General features: G+C 42.2%; 1 protein-coding gene across 1 annotated transcript in view; it reads right to left on the reverse strand.

The window, feature by feature from the left end:
- Slc16a10 (solute carrier family 16 member 10) overlaps nt 1-19,302 on the reverse strand; it is a 90,627-nt gene that overhangs the window by 28,665 nt on the left and 42,660 nt on the right. Inside the window, exons 2-3 of the mRNA XM_005363547.2 lie at nt 11,589-11,733; nt 7,532-7,985 (exon numbers count right to left, since the gene is read on the reverse strand). Coding sequence (XP_005363604.1) covers nt 7,532-7,985; nt 11,589-11,733 — 599 coding nt within the window. The remainder of the gene's footprint in view (nt 1-7,531; nt 7,986-11,588; nt 11,734-19,302) is intronic.

The raw sequence follows: 19,302 nt of genomic DNA on the forward strand, positions 1-19,302 counted from the left end.
CACACACACACTCACACAGACACACACACATGCACACACGCGCACACACACACAGACACACACACGCGCACACACACATGCGCGCGCACACACACACAGACACACACACATGCGCACACACACACAGACACACACACACATGCGCGCACACACACGCACACACACACACGTGCACACACACACGCGCACGCACATACAGAGAGAGAGAGATGGAGAATGAACAACAAAGCAAACAACTGAAATAGAAGGGTGCTACTTTGAGCCTTGTGTTCCCTGGAAAAATCTATCACATAGCAACCTGAGTTCTGAGTATATCCAGGAGAGATGAACAAGGCAGCTGCTGCTAGCAGCACTGAGACCTGGACCTCCGACTGTGCTGGCCAGTGAAGGGTGGATGTACACTTCACTCCTGATAGCTCCACTTCCATGCCATGAGCATTTACACCTCAGGCTACAAAAAGGTTCTATTTTTCCCCATAGGTTTAAACAAAAAAAACACTACACTTGGTTCCATTATTTCTATGAGACTTTTGGCAAGTAGTTTAGCTCTCTGTGCCTCTGTTCCTTTTCCTGCCTTACACAGCAGCTGCGGAGGTGGCAGCATACACTTATACAGCCTGGACAATTTCTGTCCCTCCTATACCACTGCTATGCATTTCTGACAAGCATTTAAAGATTTCATTTGAATTCCACACACTTCAGAATACCTGGCTTAATTTGTGGCTATACAGGCACTAGCGTGGCAACCCAGAGCACATCATCTCACCAACCCGGTTCTCTGGCCAAGTGGAAGCTCTGATGCTGTGCACACATTTCAACAGGGTGGAAACCAAATGTGAATAAAAACCGGGACATAAAAACAGAAATGTGGAATAACACTATCAATCAATGTTACATTTGTTTAAAGAGACCATTGGCTTAAAGCAAATCCTTGCATGGCTCTGAGAACAGACTTGCAGAATTAACTAAATTGTGCTCTGAAGCCTAGATGCCACAGCTGTTCTGCCATGTTATGCCAAGAATGCGTTCAACTGACGTGGTTGCAGATAGCTGGATTGCATAACTGTCCATGCTTCAAATTTATACCTCCAAATTGAGCTGTTCTCCAGTGTGTTATGAGAGAATGTAAAGTTACTGTTTATAAGTGAGCTGCCAAGGAGGGCAGGATAGAAAGATACAACGGGGAAAGAAGGGAGAGAGACACAGTGGAAAAGAGACAACCAGGGGCTAACAGCTTTTAAACTTCCGTTGGGTGTCAACGATTCACTAGGGCTCAACTCCAGAGGAAGGCCCGTTTCCCTTCTGTCCTGTACTCCTGTCTGTAACTTAGGAGATAAGGCTAAACTGGCATAAACATGTTCTCAGTCTAAGCAACCTTAGCACCCCGGTAAAGCTGGCAAAAGCCAGTCACCAAGCAGAGTCTTGCAAAGGAGAGATGCTTCAAACTAAGATTTCTATCAATATTCATCCTGCATCAAAACAATTCATTTTCAGTTTATATAAAAATATGAAAGGACCCTTACCTTATAAGCACAATTTAGGTTCGTAAAACTTGAATGAGTTTTGATACTCTCTGAAGGATTTGAGGGATGAAATCTGTTATTATCCAGAAGCATGCTACATTTTACCAAATGAAGCCTAATATATTTAAATACAAATAAAGAAAACAAAAACCCTGGTGAAATCAGCCAGTTATTCCCCAGCTAACTCTACACTAATCCTGTAGGCCCCTTGCTTCAGGCAGTGGCCTTGGGTAAATGGATGACTCTAAACTGTGGCCATGTACGTTTTTATAATTTTTTAACAATAGTCTCTTGTTAATCAAATTTACTCTATTATCTTACTGTAAATTTGTATGTGCCTACTTTTTGTTTTGTTATGGTTGACATTTTTTGTAAAAAAATGAAAAAAACCAAAATTGAACATAAAGTATTATAGTTCATAGTCTGCTTGCTTGTGGTGGATATGACAAGTAACTTGATATTGATCTAATTTTCTCATATTCAATGACCTGCCCATCAGAAGGGGCAGGAATAAGGTCAGGTGGGTCCTCTTATTCCTGTCACTTTGGAACAAGAACTGGTTCCTTTCAGTGTCTTCTCTCTAGCTAAAGACCATGTCCCAGCACTAGGACAGCTAACCATTGCAAGAACGGGAATCTGCAGGGCAAATGAAGCAGTCACATAGTGTGGCTGGAAAGGGCAGCTCCAGGCTGCTTCACTGAACAAACATGGGTTTTATTACGTGTTTGACTCCCAGTTCAAATCTCAGCTCTGAGCATAACTCAGTGAATGTCCCCAAAGAAGCACAGCTGTATAGACACACTTCCTCAGTTCTATGCTCTTACTGCGTCCATTGTGCTTGCTGTATGTGTTATGAAAACATTCGATACAATCCATTCTTCATGCCCTGAATCTCCCTCTAGGAGAGCCACAAGGAGATTAAAGACTGCTTGTTTCCCCTGCTTGCATGGCTCTGCACCACATGATCTGACTGTAGCTGAGTGGTCAGAACCGCTGGGCTCCTAAGTCTCCCAGTCATGCGATGCCAGTAGCACACCCTGGTAACATTTGGCACTATCTGAATCAAAAAGTAGCTTTTAAAGAACTTCATGTCCCATTTATGGTCTTGTTTGTCCTGAAAGTTGATTCTAGTTTGAAAGTACAACTTGTTTATTCCCAATTACGAGTGGACTTAGGAATCCACTTAATTGCCTGGTAAGCAGGCAAATGATCTACCATTACTCTTACAGCACATAAATGGGACATCTCTTCCAGGTCAAAGTTTCTATTGGAACTATCTGCCACAAAACCAGTCCATTTATATATTAACATATATTAACACACTTTTCTTCAAAAAAGAAAAAAAAAAGACTAATGCTAGTTGTCCATGATCCATGCCTGTAACCCCCATATTTGGAAGGATAAACTAGGAAGATTAAAAATTTAAAACCAAGTCAGACATGGTGTCACATAAATAATTCCAGCACTCAGGAGGCAAAGACAGGCAAGTTGGAGGCCAGCCTGGTCTACAAAGTGAGTTCCAGGACAGCCAGTGCTCTGTAGAAAGACTTGCCTCAAACAAACTACCTTAAACCAGCCTGTGCTACATGGTAAGATCTTGTCTCAAAACATTTTGTAATGTAGCTAATAATGATATATTACAGATTTTCGACATATGAGTCAATCGTCTTGATAAAAATTTTGTGACTTTAACTTTAGCTAAAAACAACACAGCCGAATGACCAGTGTTTTAGACTCAAAGAAAACTGGTCCTGAATTGCTGTGAGAGATGATGACAACAACCGAAATTAAATTTTCGTCTTCATACTCAGGATGGGCTAGTTCACACCAGTAAGAAGAGCGACAAAACCACTGCCCTCAGACTGACACGGCCCAGGTTATGCTGATCTGTGGCCAAGATCTATTCTTACAGACACCATCTCTGGCTCTGTGAGAGTCTCAGCGGGCCTGATGACACGGCTCCTTTAGAGACAGAAATGTCTTGAGTTTATCTTGTAGTCCCAGCACAGACATATAAAGTGAGAATTGGAGCATAGGCATCACCTCTCCTCTCCCATGAAATGACAATACTGGAAGTTACTTCATTATTCTGAGGTTTTTGGAGTCTGAGCTCATGTGGTAAATACTGAACGGATATCATTATGACATGGATGTAAAGGAGTTTAAAGACCCAAATGGTACAGCTTTAAATACTATGTGTCTCCCCTTAGACTTATACATAACATAACTCATCAGCCAACCAATATGTGAGCACCTGCTGTGTGCTAGACACCATGCTATTTGCTTTGAGATCTATCATCAAACAAAACAGAGAAAGACCCTAACTTCATAGAATCTAGCAAAATATATAGATGTACAATAATAAAAATAAAATAGTTTAGAAACTATTAAATGCTATTTTAAAAAAGAAAAGAGTGGGTGTGAGGAAGTTTGGGGATGCTGGGTAGGGGAGAAATCGTCACCTGTGGCTGCTTTACTGCCCTATACACAGGTAAGTGGGAAGGTGAAAGATGCAGGAACTCAGTGAGCCTGGCAGGCAGGTCAGGAAAGACCCCAGTGGCAGGCAAAGCCAGATCATGGAGAACCTTGCAAGCCACTTAGATTTTTTTTTATTCCTTTTAGGATTACATATGACGTATATTTTTAATCAAAAAAGGAAAACTAAGTGAGTGAATTGTAGGCATACTAAAACTATCCCTTGGAGGTAAAAAGCTAAAAGGAATTTTTATCAAAAATCCCTCATTTAAAACACTGCATCAGAATTAACTTCTTATAAATTCCCTCTAGTTAACACAGAAAGCAGGAAGTACAACATATTAACCAGAGACTTTGTAGTATGCAGTGGACCAGAATGTTAATCCTGCAACTACTGCCCTCATGGGCATTGAAAACACTTGTTAATTCTCCTATAATAAACATCCAAGATCCAATCTCAAACCACTATTAGCATTCTGTTATGAAAAGCACAGCCACGCTAATGTCAACACACAAATATAAGCCAGTACCTATAAAAAGTAGAATTAGTGGCAGCTTATTGCCTTATGCAAACTTAATTAACTTGGCAACCATGACAAAGGAATTAAAACATTTTTAGGACCTATGTAACAGACAGCTTAAAACAATAAAAGTGTAAGAACCATCTGTTCACCAAGTGGGCGAAAACACTGATGAAGTAAGTGGAATGTCAGGGCCACGGGATGGCTCAGTAGTGAAGGTGCTTGCAGTTTGAGTGCAATCTCAGGAAGCCACGGATAAAGAACTAATTCTTCCAAGTTGTCCTTTGACCTCTACACAAAGGTGGCCTGGGCGAGGGCCTTGATACTGATGACGGTGAAGAGTGGCCAGATTCCAGATACGCTCTGAAAGAAAGGCAAGTCACCAGGGCTCCCTGACTCTATCAGGGGTGTGATGTACAAGGTGGGGCTAAAGAATAATGGGGTTTGAGGCCTGACTCTCGGCAAGGATGAAGTGACCATCTCCTGAGATAAGCGCAGTAAGGGGCAGAGCAAGTTTGGGGTGGCTATTCATATTATGTCTGGAACAGCCAATAGTCATGCAAATGGAGATATTTAAGTGAGTGAGTGCACCTACAGCTCTGGTGAAAATTCACCAAAGGGTCTGGGCTAGAGATACCAGAGTGGTGTGTATTGTCTGAACTCAGGAGACTAGATGAAACTTCTAGTGGACATGGATAAAAAGGACCAAAAAATAAGGCTTGGGACATGGGGTAGGGCAGGGAGGAGCCCAGCAAAGAAACTTTGAAATGACAAGATAGGAAGTGATGGGGAATATTAGAAAGATGAGAAGCTAACCAAGAAACAGCTCTCAACCAAAGAGGACAGGACATGAAAACTGGTTCCTTAGACATTAACATAGCCTTAATCTGATCCGTGAGACTTGTGTCCATATATTGAGACTGTATGTGGATAGGGTTAAAAGAGAGGTTGCTAATTCTTCCCTTTTCAAAAAGTCAACGGCAAGCAGTCATGGTGGCACAGACCTTATCCCTGCACTTGAGAGGTGGAAGCAATGGGATGAGAAGTTTAAGGTCAACCTGAGCTACATTTAAAGTTTGAGGCCACCCTAGCTACATGAAATCCCCTATACACACATCAAATACAAAAAAAAATTAAATTTCCAAAGTTGCTCTGAGAATAAACATATACATTCTTTTTCAAATCATGGACAGAGCCATGAGAACATGCACTATGCTTCTGAAGTTTAAAGAAAACCAAACTGAAAAGCTCAACACCCAAGTTGATCAAAACCCCAGTTTTAACAAAACACTTCAAGCTCAGGGCCCAGCGTCAACACTTTCTCTACTTCTCTAAGCAGAAAATGTCTTCCTCCTGTGAATTTGTGAACCAGGAGTTACCATGGTTTATTTCACTTACTTCACAGCTTTATGGTGAGAGCCAGATGAAGTAAAATGCAAAATTGGTTAACTGATACATTGCAAACCTTATTACCAGAAACTGCCCATTTCTCTGCATATTTTCATCTTTTAGTACCAAAAGAATTAGAAAAGAAAATAAGAAAAGCTGGGCTTAGTGACACACCCCTGTAACTTGGGAGGCAAAGAAGGAAGATTCACAAGGGCTAGCCTGAGCTACACGTCTCAAAACGGAGAGGAGGGGGATACACAGTAATTATGTTCGTGACTGAGAAGGTGTAGGCTGGTAAAACTGATTCTTTCTCAACAGACCCATAGCCAACAAAAACTAACTCAGTGGTTTTAGAGACAATGTAAGAACGAAAAGGACGATCAGATCAGGTTTTATCTACTATGAACGCAGCATGGCTCAGGTGATTATCCCTAGTCCTCCCCCATTCCCTCCTACCTCCAGCCCGGCTTCAAGAGCACAGAATGGAGAATTCAGAAATCAAAATTATTCCTATATCCAGACATGCTCCTCAGCTCTCATCACCACTCCTTGGCACTGGGAACTACAAAGGACTCCTGGCGTCGTTATTAGCTGGCCCTCTAGACCCAGTCATTTCATCAGCCACTGCTACTTTTACCAAAACTTTGTAGCTATCCCTACATAGGCTAGAAGCTTTAAAAAAAAATCCAAGTCTTCACATGTAGTTAGTACATACACAAAAGAAAAATCAAAGTAAATTTCATTTTTGTATTTATTTTCCACCACAAGCAGTAAAGAAGAAAAGGAGGAGGAAGAAACAGAGAGAGCTCCTCTGTGGACATTTCCCCAAGTGCGAATCCCTCGGCGATGCTTATTCTCATTGCAGTGTAAATGGGCTGAATTTTGGCATTAAAGGAAGCAGCATAAACTGCTTGAGCACTTGAAATCCTAATTTCCCATAAAACTTTAAGGCTCTTCTCTCATTTAAAACTTCCCTATCGTTTCTCCAATTCTTCTCTCAAGAGAATTCCTGTTTTCCCAGAAGTATCCCACAAACAGAATGTTTCTTTGTGTCCGTCACTGGCATTTTGTTAAGCATTTAATTTCTGCATCCATCTATTGAAAATTATTAATATTAACAAGGTCGTTACACTAGCTTTATCCCTGAGTAAGATCAGCACGCTACTTTTAGGTCTTCCGTGGACACTTCTTTTGGTGAGGGTTCACACTGGCCGCAGTGGAGGTCAGAAGACAACCTTCATGAGTGGGTTCCCTCCTCCACCAAGTGGGTTCCAGGCCTCAGACTCAGGCTGCCGGGCGTGACAGCAAGTGCCTTTCACCACCGAGCCATCTTACCCATATCAAATACCTTACCTTGATATGACTCCTTCCAAGGTAGTAACTGTCTTTTCAAAATTGCTGTTGTTGGGGACTTCAAAATGCTGAAGCACACCATCAGAGTCTCTGTTTAGCAGTCTGATGGGGAAACTGTTCTTGTTTGAATGACCTTAATTCCCAGAGTCTGGGGTCCCAACCAGGACAATGCCTGAGGCCGACTTTCAGCCTGACCTGTCTCGTTCCTCTAGATCTCCCTGTGTGACCAGAGACATTTATCTACAGACAGAGCCAAAGATGCATACTCACCAAGTGGACATAAGGCACAAAGTATCCAAAGAGTGCAAGTGGAATTCCGGCGGCCCACACTGCATAAGCTGTCACCTTGAAGATGGCAAAATTGAAAAATTTCTTTGGAGGACTAAACTTCCTCCGGGAAAAGAAGGAGAGCCTGCTGCCCTCACTCTCCTTCTCTTTGGTGCTGGGAACAAGAGGTCGGTAAGTAAAGCCAGCCAGGAAGAGCACAAACATGAAGATGCAGAGGACTCTCAGAGTGTAAAAGAGGCCCACGCTGTTGGTCAGGTTCCCTAAAAGCAAAGGGAGTAAAATCGTGAAGACGCTGCTGCCGGCTGTGACGATGCCGTTAACTAGTCCGAGGCGCTTCTTGAAGTAGTGTCCCAAGATAACCAATGAAGGCTGGTATGCAAAGGAGCAGCCGCAGGCAAATATGATTCCATAGGTAAGATACAGAGGCTCGATGGAGCTGCATAAAGAGGAGACAGACAGACAGAAAGCGGCTTTAATCTTTTGCATGGTGCTTAGTAGAATATCACCTCATATAGGGGCTGGAGACACAGCTCAACAGTCAAGAGCATCTGCTGTTCTTGCCTGACTCGGCTCCCAGCACCCACATGGCAGCTCACAACCACTGTGACTCCAATCCCAGGGGTTCTGATGGCTTCTTCTGGCCTCCTCTGTGGGTAGTGGGTATGCACACTGTATATGTATCTAAACATTCATACACATGAAATAAAATTAATACTTAAAAGGAACTCCCTTAGTAAAAACAGATCTTGCCAACACGTTTTCTAAAATAAAAAACAAAAATGGGAAAGGCTTAATAAACCAGGAATATAGCAGTAAGTTATTTTAACGTAATCTAAATGTGTGAAAAAATGACCATTAAGGTCATAGTGACTCTGCTCGCCTTTGCCTGCCAAGGACTTCTGGTGAACCATACATAGTGCTGAGTAAGAACTATGTTCTCCACAGCTCAGAAACAAAGACAGCTGCTAGGAAGGGACAATAAAATCTTGTTCGATAGTACTTTCAAATCACAATTTAACTATGTACACACATTTTTACGGCCTTTTCCCAGGTGCTTACTAAGCAATACAGCAGAAGAAAAAACTGGTGCTGTCTCATCAGTGTCTTATCAGGAGTATTTGCATGAGATCACAGTTGTGCTCCCGCCATCCCAGCCCCCACCCCCGCTGTCCTAGAGCTGTCAAGCCAACCTTTGCCCTGGATTGCGTGGTTCCCAGCATTGTGCAAGATAAGAAGAAATCATATTCAGATTGCATTAAGACTGAATTAAGTGTGCTCAGCACTGATTCCAGTCTGCAAGCTTTTTAAGTAACTTACTACTTACGTCATGAAAGAATACAGAGTTTTAATTTAATCAAATAATTGTACATCTCTTAGGAAGGTGAAGGATTATGTGCTTGGAGACAATTGTGGTAAGGACTGAAAGGAAACAAGTTAAAAGTTGTCTTCTTTTTCTTTCTTTCTTACTTTTTTTTTTCAAAGTCCAATTCAAAAGCCTATTTATCAGTAGATAAAGCTGGTTAATAATTAAATTTTGGACAATAATGCCCTCTTATCAGCATACTGAGGGAATCACAAGGAACTCGAATCTGGTCAAATAGAGCATGCTGGCATTGCTTTTTTCAAGACAGGGTGTTTTGGAACTCTCTCTGTAGACCAGGCTGGCCTTGAGCACAGAGATCCACTTGCCTCTGCCTCCTGAGGGCTGGGATTTGAAGTATGCACCACCACATCTCTTGATTCAATAGACACATTAAAGAGAAACCTGGTAGAAAAGTATTGGAAAGTGTTTGCTTTGTCCAAGTTACTCACAGTCTGCACAGAGCAATCCTTCCATCCCTGTTCCTAGCAAGAATTACACAGAACAAATAATACTTCATTTCAAAAACATTTTTATTAATATTACTTTGTTTTATGTGTATGGTGCTTGGCCTGCATGTACATCTGTGCACCATGTGTGTGCCTGGTGCTCACGGAGGCCAGAAGGGTGCCTTGGATCCTTTGGGGCTGGAGCTATAGACCACAGTGAGCCACCATGAGGGTGCTGGAAATGAACCCAGGTCCTTTGCAAGAACCATCTCTCCAGTCCGTGCTCCATTCTTTTTGGTTGGAGGGGGGGGATGTTGTCTGTTTTTAGGTCTCTCACTATATGGGACAAATTAACCCTGAGTTCACGATGCTTCATTCTGTACCAAATTTTCCACATAAGCAGTTTTCCAAATAATTGCAAGTTCTTAAATTCTCAAAATTTCAAAGGAAAAAATATAAAATTTATATCCATTTCTCTACCTCCTTCAAAATATTTATTAAAAATAGTATTGATAACATCATTATCACAAACATCAAGTGCCCCAGCTACTCCACAGTAAAGCAGAGAGTCATGAACATAAACAACACTATTCTGAGCATAAGCTGAGATCTCATGTACTTGGTGAGAGTGGTTTCCCATCTTTCCAGGTCGCTGTCACTGTCCTCACTGAACTTCTGTCCCTTATGTCTGTCCTCACGACAAACAGCTGGGTTGGGTGGCTGGCATCTAACTGCAGTGTAAGGCAGGAAGGTTAGAGGAATCTAGCCATGCACGTGGGACTCTGAGTCACCCAGGGCGCTAGAGAATCAGACCTGCCACCTCATGCTGGTGACTTATGCAGCTTCCTCCAAGATATGATATGTTGTTCTGACAGCGTTTGACCAGCAAGTGAAGCAAACTGAGTCATGTGAGGATATTACACATAGTAAGGTCAATGTGGCCTCAAGAACTGCTTCTCCAGGACTCTGAGATGCAGAGATGGAAAAAGGAGGGACAAACTGGGCTACAATATAATTTTCTTTTCACTAGTCAAAAAGGTTGTAAAAACAAATGCTTGGTGTTTGTGTGTGTGATTTCCACTGAATGTATAACAGGTTCTGCGGGCTTTCGCTTGCTCTCCACACCCTCAGCAAGGGGCAGAGCCGCCGGTTCAGCTAACCAGTGCCTGGAGAATTCCAAACTTCTTTTCTTTTTAAATAAAAAGTTTAGAAGCAATCAGAAGGGCTCTTTTAAAATGAAAATCTGTTTTATAATAAGTAATATAATTTTAAACAACTTGAATAAAATTTTAAGTGGACAAGTATAAAAGCTAACTGCCTACTTTATATTGAGGAAGATGAATGTGTGTGTGTGTGTGTGTGTGTGTGTGTATAATAGGAAGTGAAGAGAGAAAAGCTAAGGATTCTTCTGACTAAATATGAAAAAACTTAAAATTTTGCAAGCTAAATCCTTCTTAACTCCACCCATGACTAAGTCATGCCTTTCAGACAAGGAAACATGAGGGCAGGCAGGGAAGTGAGAGGCAGGAAATGACAACAAGCAACTAGCTGGAGGGTGGCTTCCAACTGCATCCGGCTACCAGCACTGCGAGCTCACAAGCGTCCCTCTAACCACACAGAGAACTGAGGACGACAGCTGCTTCACCCTGTAATGTGTCCTTTGACCTTAGGAGGCCTGCATCTTTTCTTCTAATAGATGTGGTATATGACCTTACGTTTAAAATATATTTAGCCACTTCATCTTGTTAAGGTATTTAAATACTTTAATATGCTCTTTTTATTTTGTATTATTTTTTAAAACATAGACTGAAAATCTCTACCTGGGTTGGCATTGATTTAGATCCTATTCTCATCAATAAAACAATTTTCCTATCAATCCTATTACTTAAAAATATCACTTACTGAATCCTTGAGATCTAAAATGGTAGCGACTTTAAACTGAAGCCGTAGCTTTAGATAACTAATAGATATAACTTGATTCCTTTAGGAGTTTTATGTAAATAGATTAAGACAAAAGGAAAAACATTTTTCTGGGCTCAGGGAACACATGCATCCTAACATCTAAAATTGGCTGCCAAGAGCAGGTATGTTTCACTGTTCTGCCTCGGGTGTGCCGCTGAGTGACATTCTGATCTCCAGAATGTTGTGTTTTAAGAGGACTTTCTTTTGCAAAGGCCTGGAAGACATTTAGCAGCTCTTCAAAAGCAGCATGAAGCAGCCACATCCTTACCTTACGAAAGAACTGGACATGAGACCGATGAATCCCACGGCAGCACCCACGACGGCTGTTTTCCGGCAGCCGAACATGTCTGTGAAGACACTGACTATGGGGCAGCAGAAGAAGATCATGCCCATGGACAGCGAGCCTACCCATGCTGGAAAAGAGGGAGAATGTTACGTCGCAAACCGCACTCACGCCATTCCATTTAGAAAGGGGGTAATCCGCATTGGGGAAGGGCGCTGATACACACTGACAACCAGAGGAAGTCTGGACACCATCTTAACTACTTGGCCAGTGGTGATTCCTACTCAACTGTATTCAATTGAATTCTTGAAAAGATTTTAGCCATGATTCTAATTCTCTTCCTTTATCAGAAAGAAGACTATCTTCAAACACTATGTGTGTGCTGATACCAAACTCGGGCCCTGCAAGAGCGCGGGTGCTCTCAACCACAGAGCATCTCTCCAGTCCGTTGTACTGTACTATTCTGGAAGCCCCAGCATCAGCACTATGCTGAAGGGAACATCTCCAGAGAATACAAAGAGCGACGGGGATCCAAACTAAACAGGACACCACAGGACAGTCTGCCAGACTGTCAGTGGACCTGCTCCCTCCAACCCGAAGCTTAAACCAAGAAAAACATCTGCTAAGGATGAACCTAGAACAAACATTAGCAGAGGCTCTGGAGGAGGAAAAGCTAACTGGAAAGAAGGCATCGGTGTCATCTAAAGGGCAAGAGAGAAGCAGAAAGAGACAGAAAGCTCAGTCTGCAGATAGCACGGGAGAGGGAGCTGTGGGAAATCTGGGGGCAACTTTTCAAAGCTACTTTTACTAAGGAGTTTATGAATGTTAATTTTTAGGACTCCAATAATTGTATTATCCATACATACACTCTCTCTCTGAGTCATTCTTTTTTTTGGAAAGTTCTACCACCTTAAATAAAATAAATATTGACTTAACGTTGTAAGCCACATATAAAGCTGATTCAGCATTCCATATATGTGCTTTAAAGTTTTAGTCTCATGCACATGGTGCTATTTTTATGGTACATATTTGAATTTTACATAGTTTCTCTGGAGCAAAAAACTGTGATTTTTTTTCTAACCTAGGTTTTATGCTGTTTTGGTGAGACATGGGTAATCATGGCCACCTGCTAATTATTTGTGGTTTAAAATAAAAGGATTTTGCTAAGCGTGGTGGCTCACTTGTAATTGGGTGGCTGGAGTAGGAGGGTCACTGTGAGTTCAAGTCCAGCCTGAGCTACATAGATGTTGTCTTTTAAAAAAATCACTCATCAGTAATAATTTAATCCCATTTTTAAAAAAATCTTAGTAATCTATGTTTAAGAAATGACTTTCTGGGCTAGGTATGGTGGTGATTGCACTCAGAAGGCTGAAGCAGGAGGATCTCTGAGTTTGAGATTAGCCTGAGCTACATGGTTACAGGACAACCGAGGCTACACAGTGAGATGATGTCTCAAAAAATAAATGAATGAATGAAACAAACGATAGGACTAAAGAAGCAATACTCTACCAAAACCCAGCAGAATAGAGTACTACCGCCCATTCTTGACAGAGGCACCTCTACAATCAAGGAACTAACATCAAATAGTGAACCACACCAAGAAATCTAAGAGCATATGTTACATGCAATGTTCACAAGTCAAAGTACACTTGCACGCTCCCCCAAAAACAACTAAATAAAAAACAACATAACCACAAACAAAACCCTTGCAAAAGTCTTTGACTACTGTGGATTTTGGTAAAAAACATACATAGTTTTATCTTTTCTAAAAATATACTATCAAAAAAAATAAAATAAAATAAATATACTATCTTTTACAAGAAAAAAATCTTGAAAATTAGAAATCACACCTTCCTGCAGATTCTGTAAGAATACCTATCAAAAAAAAATAAAATAAAATAAATATACTATCTTTTACAAGAAAAAAATCTTGAAAATTAGAAATCACACCTTCCTGCAGATTCTGTAAGAATACATACAAAAAACCCAAAAACTTAAAAATAAGTATTAAATAGTCGTAATAGTCATAATTCTGCTAAAATAATGAGTGTTCTTATATCTATGCCAAACATGATAACTTTCAGGCTTGCACATTTATTAAATTGCACCAAGAGCAAGGTATAATCATATACAGTTTCTTGATTATTCTCTCAACATTCCTCTGTGGAGGGAACAGTTTCCTCTGCCATCGATGGGCACTTTAGCAGATCTGAGTGGCCTTTTTTGACTGTGCTAAATAACAGGAAGCCTGCAGTCACTCCAGCTAACATTCCAGTCTTCATTTAGTAACTGAATATGTTCTAGACTCAGGGATGGACAGGAAAGACTTGGGATCAGCTGCTTCCCAGCTCTCCCCATCCCTTGCTATTAGTTCTCTCCAAGGTGGGTATGGGAGAGGAGGCTGGGGGAAGGAAAGCAAGGACATTATGCCTTCAATGGTACTACCAAAGGATAGTGGATGCTGACTGGGAAGGATGCGGGTTCTTCGGAACTCTAATCTGAGCTCCTCTTAGCCATGTCACTACTGACAGCTTCTGGCTGTCATTCACAAGCCTACAGGAACCTTGCCGTCCCTCCAGGCAATCTATTTGGGCTGGAGGCAGAACAGCTAAGGAGCTACCTCTCACCTACTCAGCCTTCTCTGATCTGTAGGAAGCACTCACAAATCCTTTCCAATCCCACACCAGCCACCTCCTGTATAGCTCTCCCCTTGCCGGAGCTGTGAGCTGCCTTGTGGCTCAAACTTGCGTCCTCTGGAAGAGCAGTCTGTGCTCTTAACCACGAAGGCCTCTCTCCAGCCCCTCCTAGTTTCCAGGGCTGTCTCAGTCCTCTGTGCCCCACCCCCATAGACAGAAGTACTCTTCACTCTAGAGACTCTCTGCTGGACATCAAATGTAAGGGCATGTCCCTTGTGCTTCTTCCACGCATGGGGGAAGAAGGCACAACATAGAGTTCTGAAGGAGCCTCACAAACTGTTCTTTCTAACACAAATCCTTCCCAGGATTCTGAGTTTTCAGTACTATTTTAAAGCTTCGCCCCAACCCCTGAGCACCTATCACATGGAATAGTCACTCCTGAAACTTTAGTCTAATTTTAGTCTATTAAAATGAAAAGATTTTATTTTTCCTTCCGTTACCACATGCGGCTTTGCTGGGCATGGTATTAGGAACTGGCAGCTGTTATCTTTCAGAATCTGATCTACATTACTCCAAGCCCTTCTAGCTTTAAAGGTTCTGTTTTATCCCCAGCTTACTCTGATGGGCCTGCCTGCTGTAACTTAGCATTTCTCTCTCGCCACTTTCAGCCTTTGTTCTGTTTAATTGATATTGTAGCTATACTTACTGCCTCCTGTATCCGTTTTCCCATCTCCAGGAAATTTTGTTGCAGTCCTCTTGAAAATGTTTTCTCTCCCTTTGGTGTGAGATTTTTCTTCTCTATGCTTCTATAACCCATAAATTTGGTCTTTTCGGTATTGTATATATCTTGGAATTTCTACTGGTTCCATCCTATCATTTTATTTTTGTCATTGTTGAATTGTCACAGTCCCCCACCTTGTTTCCAGGCTCAGATAGTCTGTCCTTCTCCTTGACACATGAAGGAACCGACGACGTTGGTACTGTGCCCTTTATTCACATTTCTCTAGATTCTTGCTCCAGACGTGCCTGCTTAGGCTCCCTGACTCGTGACAGTGTGCAGCCCTGAGTATTTCTCAGGAATATGATAGGACGTCCCTGGATGTGGCTGCTGTGCAGCTGTGAGTGCCCCAAAGGAACAGCACGGTCATAAACTGGTACATTATCAAATCACATCAAGGCCACGTCAAGGCCGCATAGCCAACGTGACTTATCACCTTTGCCCACCTTGCTCAGTGGTGTCTCCAGGATCCTCACTGTGAAGTTGCCTTCCTTCCCCTTCTTATACTGCGCTCTTGGAAGGAAGCCACTAAGTACAGCTCACCCTGCAGGAATGAGAATTAAGCTTCACCTTGGAAACAAACTGTCTGCCTACATAAGCTGTTTGGAATTCCTCTACGTGAGAGATCAATGTGTTCACCCACATCCACTTCTACAGACACAACAGGGCTCGCAAACAGTTATTATACTATTTTGATCATATTCAAAGCTTATTGACTACCGGAAGCTCTGTGGGGGTTCTTTCATTTGGCTCTGTCACTCTTTGACATAAGCCCCCACTTACAAAATTGGGTGGCGGTTGTTTGTTTCTTAACGGCAGGGTTCTATGTAGCCTAGATTGGCCTCAAACTCATAATCCAGTTTCCCAAGCAGCTGGAACTATAGGCATGCAGCACTATACCAAGCTTCTGTGTCTGTAACCATCAGGATATACATTAAGTCACCCTTGAACTAATATTGGTGTCTCCAATTCCATCATCGCAGGACTTGTCTAGGCTTCAGCCTGTCTTTGTTGAAACCTTTCATTCCAACAGTGAAAATTCAGAAATATGCTTTTCATCTCAGAAGTTAGGAAAGTATCACTAGGTGTGGTGGTATATGCGTGTGACCCAGAAATCAGGAGGCTGAGGCAGAGGCTTGTAGATTCAAGGACCAGACTGGGTCTCAGCAAATTTGATGCCAGTCCAGACCTATACAGCAAGGCCTTGTCAAAGGGGGTGGAGGGGGAGGAAGGGGAAAGAAAGTTTTTTTAAAATTAATTTATTTATTTATTAAAGATTTCAGCCTCCTCCCCGCCACCGCCTCCCATTTCCCTCCCCCTCCCCCGGAAAAGAAAATTAAAGTAAAAGATGAAGGAGGGATAGGAGGCAGGAGATGGGAAGGAATTATAAAAGTAAAATATGACTAAGGTGTAGAGATAATAACTATACTGTTTTGTCCATAATATCAAGACTCTGTAAGAAGTGAACTTCAAAGTAATACTGGTCAAATCAATTCCCAGCACTCACAAGGTAGGTGACTCACAATTATCTGTACCTTCAGTTCCAGGGACCCATATGCCCTCTTCTGACCTTCCTGGGAACCCAGCACTCATGTGATATACCTAAATACATGCATATTTGACACTTTTGTATAAAATAAAATATGTAAATCTGATTTAAAAACTGAAAAAAATGCAAAACAATTTTTTAAGCTGTTCATGTTTTTCCAGCATGGTTCCCTTACTGTAGGCCAGACAGGAAACCTATGCACCCAGATCCTAGGATCCTGGGCCCTCACAGAACTGCTGAGATGCTCTGCAGGCACTGACAGGCATTAGAGCAGCTGCTGAGTTTCTTCCCTTGAGAAATGGAAGTAAAGTGCAGCCTGCAGCTGATGGAGGAGGGTCATCTGTCTATGGGTTTCTTTCATTGGTTAATAAAGAAACTGCCTTGGCCCCTTGATAGGACAGAAAATTAGGTAGGCGGAAAAGACAGAACAGAATGCTGGGAGGAAGAAGGCAGTGAGGCAGACGCTATAGCTCTTCTCTCCAAAATGGATGCAGGTTAAGAATCCTTCCCGGTGGTGCTACACACATTAATAGAAATGGGTTAATCAAGATGTGAGAATTAGCCAATAAGAAGCTAGAACTAACAGGCCAAGCAGTGTTTAAAAGAATACAATTTGTGTGTTGTTATTTCGGGTGTAAAGTTAACCATGTGGGAGCCGGGCGGGATGAAAAGCAGGCCTGCCCACAGCTCGTCACTACATGCAGCCATTTCAAACTGTTAGTCCTTCAGTGCGCCTCTGCCCACTTCCTAGTTGTCATTTTGTTTTTGTTGTCATTGCTTTACAATAACCACATGGCTATGGTCGTCTATAATAAAGGTTACTTCCACCTGGTCTGAACATCACATTCCAGATCTTATTTTTCACTGTTTTAGGTTGTGTTTTCTGATGCTGAAAACCACATCAAATCCCTGTAGAATGAGGCAACATAGAATAATACACATATAGTCTTATTACTACAGATATTTAGTTTTAGAAGTACTGACTGTTGGCCTTATAATAAGTAGGAAATATGAAAATTTACCAAGTCCTTATAAAGCACTGAAAATATTCTTCAAAACATAAAATAACTAATTGGTCTTCACCTGAAGATCAATCATTTCTTCAGAAGACTCTAAGACTAAATTCTCAACTGTAAGGAAAAATCACTCTCCTGTACTCCTGTGCACTTCCTCGTCCCGTGGTGACTGCAGGAACCACCACCCTGAGACCATCGGCATCTAGATCAAGCCTGAAAGCCACGATAGTGACACACACTCAGGGCACACAGCTCTGCCTCTGTAAGGAAAGCAGAGACCAGCATTAGGTGAGCTCTTGCCACGTGGCAGACACCTCGAGGGCTCTACGCTCAGTCTTCAGCAACCCCAGCTCACCAAGCAGCGATTTGCCTAAGTGTGCTCACCGATGTAGACGGAAGCCCTGCCCTGAGCATCACCCTATAAACACCCGCGCTGCCTTTGTAAGTTCTGGTCAGCACACCCACGCTGACAACTATAAAGCAGAACAAACAAACACGCACGTAATCCTTTAATATAGTGCTTTAATCTTTGAAAGCATCACAACGGGACTGATGGCCAAGAGTGGGAAAGTGGTTAACGAAAAATTTTCAACTGAGTTTTTACACAAGGTATTGAAAAATGTCCTCCCAAACAGTGAAGAGACGGCCAGTTGTCCTTCACCCAAATGTCACCTGTTTTGTCAAGGTTTTAGAAGCTAAGACATATTTTTTAAATTCTCAAAAGCAAGAGAAACAGCTTCTGAGCCAATGAGATGGCTCAGTGGGTCAAAGGAACCTGCTGCCAAGCCTGACCCCCACAACCCCTGCAGGTTGGTCCTCTGACCCGCACACGCACACCACAGCTCATCCAGGTCTCATGTGCGCACACACACTAATGAATAAATAAAAATGTAATTAATTTTTTTTTTAAAAAGAGAGGTTGCTTTCCTTAAATGTGGGAGATTGACTTAGTAGCTTTTTCAACCAGCTATTTAGGACCCAACAATTAGGTGCTTCTTACGGCACCTTTCTGTGAAGGGACATCAGAGCCAGCTTACTCCAAGAACATTCTACTAAACTGCCTCAGAGTTCACCTTCTCCAGCACTTACCATCCGTGCCCCTGGCTACACACATGCACACACACATGCACGCGCACACACGCACACATACACAGTGGTGGGGAGGTAGTGCAGTGGGGTCTGAAGACTTGTCTCTCCAAATCTAAATTTCTTAATGGGACACTACACCTTGAATGTATCTCTCTGTTATTCTTCACATCCTTACGTACACACAAAAAGTAACTAACTCTTTACTCTTTGAAAGTGAAGTTAGTACTGGATACTCATTGCCTCACCTCTTTATCTTTCTCAAAGAGGGCTGAATCTAAATTATTTCCTTTGTCCACAGTACAATGCTCCTCTTCCCTAAAATAACTTGCCCTACAAAGACACACACGCACGCACGCTCGTGCACACACACACACACACACACACACACACATTCTTTTTAAAAAAATTTATTTATTTATTAAAGATTTCTGTCTCTTCCCCGCCACCGCCTCCCATTTCCCTCCCCCTCCCCCAATTAAGTCCCCCCCCCTCAGCCCAAAAAGCAATCAGGGTTCCCTGTCCTGTGGGAAGTCCAAGGAACCCCCACCTCCATCCAGGTCTAGCAAGTTGAGCATCCAAACTGCCTAGGCTCCCACAAAGCCAGTGCATACAGTAGGATCAGAAACCCATT

The sequence above is a fragment of the Microtus ochrogaster genome, linkage group LG9, assembly GCF_000317375.1.
Source record: "Microtus ochrogaster isolate Prairie Vole_2 linkage group LG9, MicOch1.0, whole genome shotgun sequence".
NCBI classification, from domain to species: Eukaryota; Metazoa; Chordata; class Mammalia; order Rodentia; family Cricetidae; genus Microtus; species Microtus ochrogaster.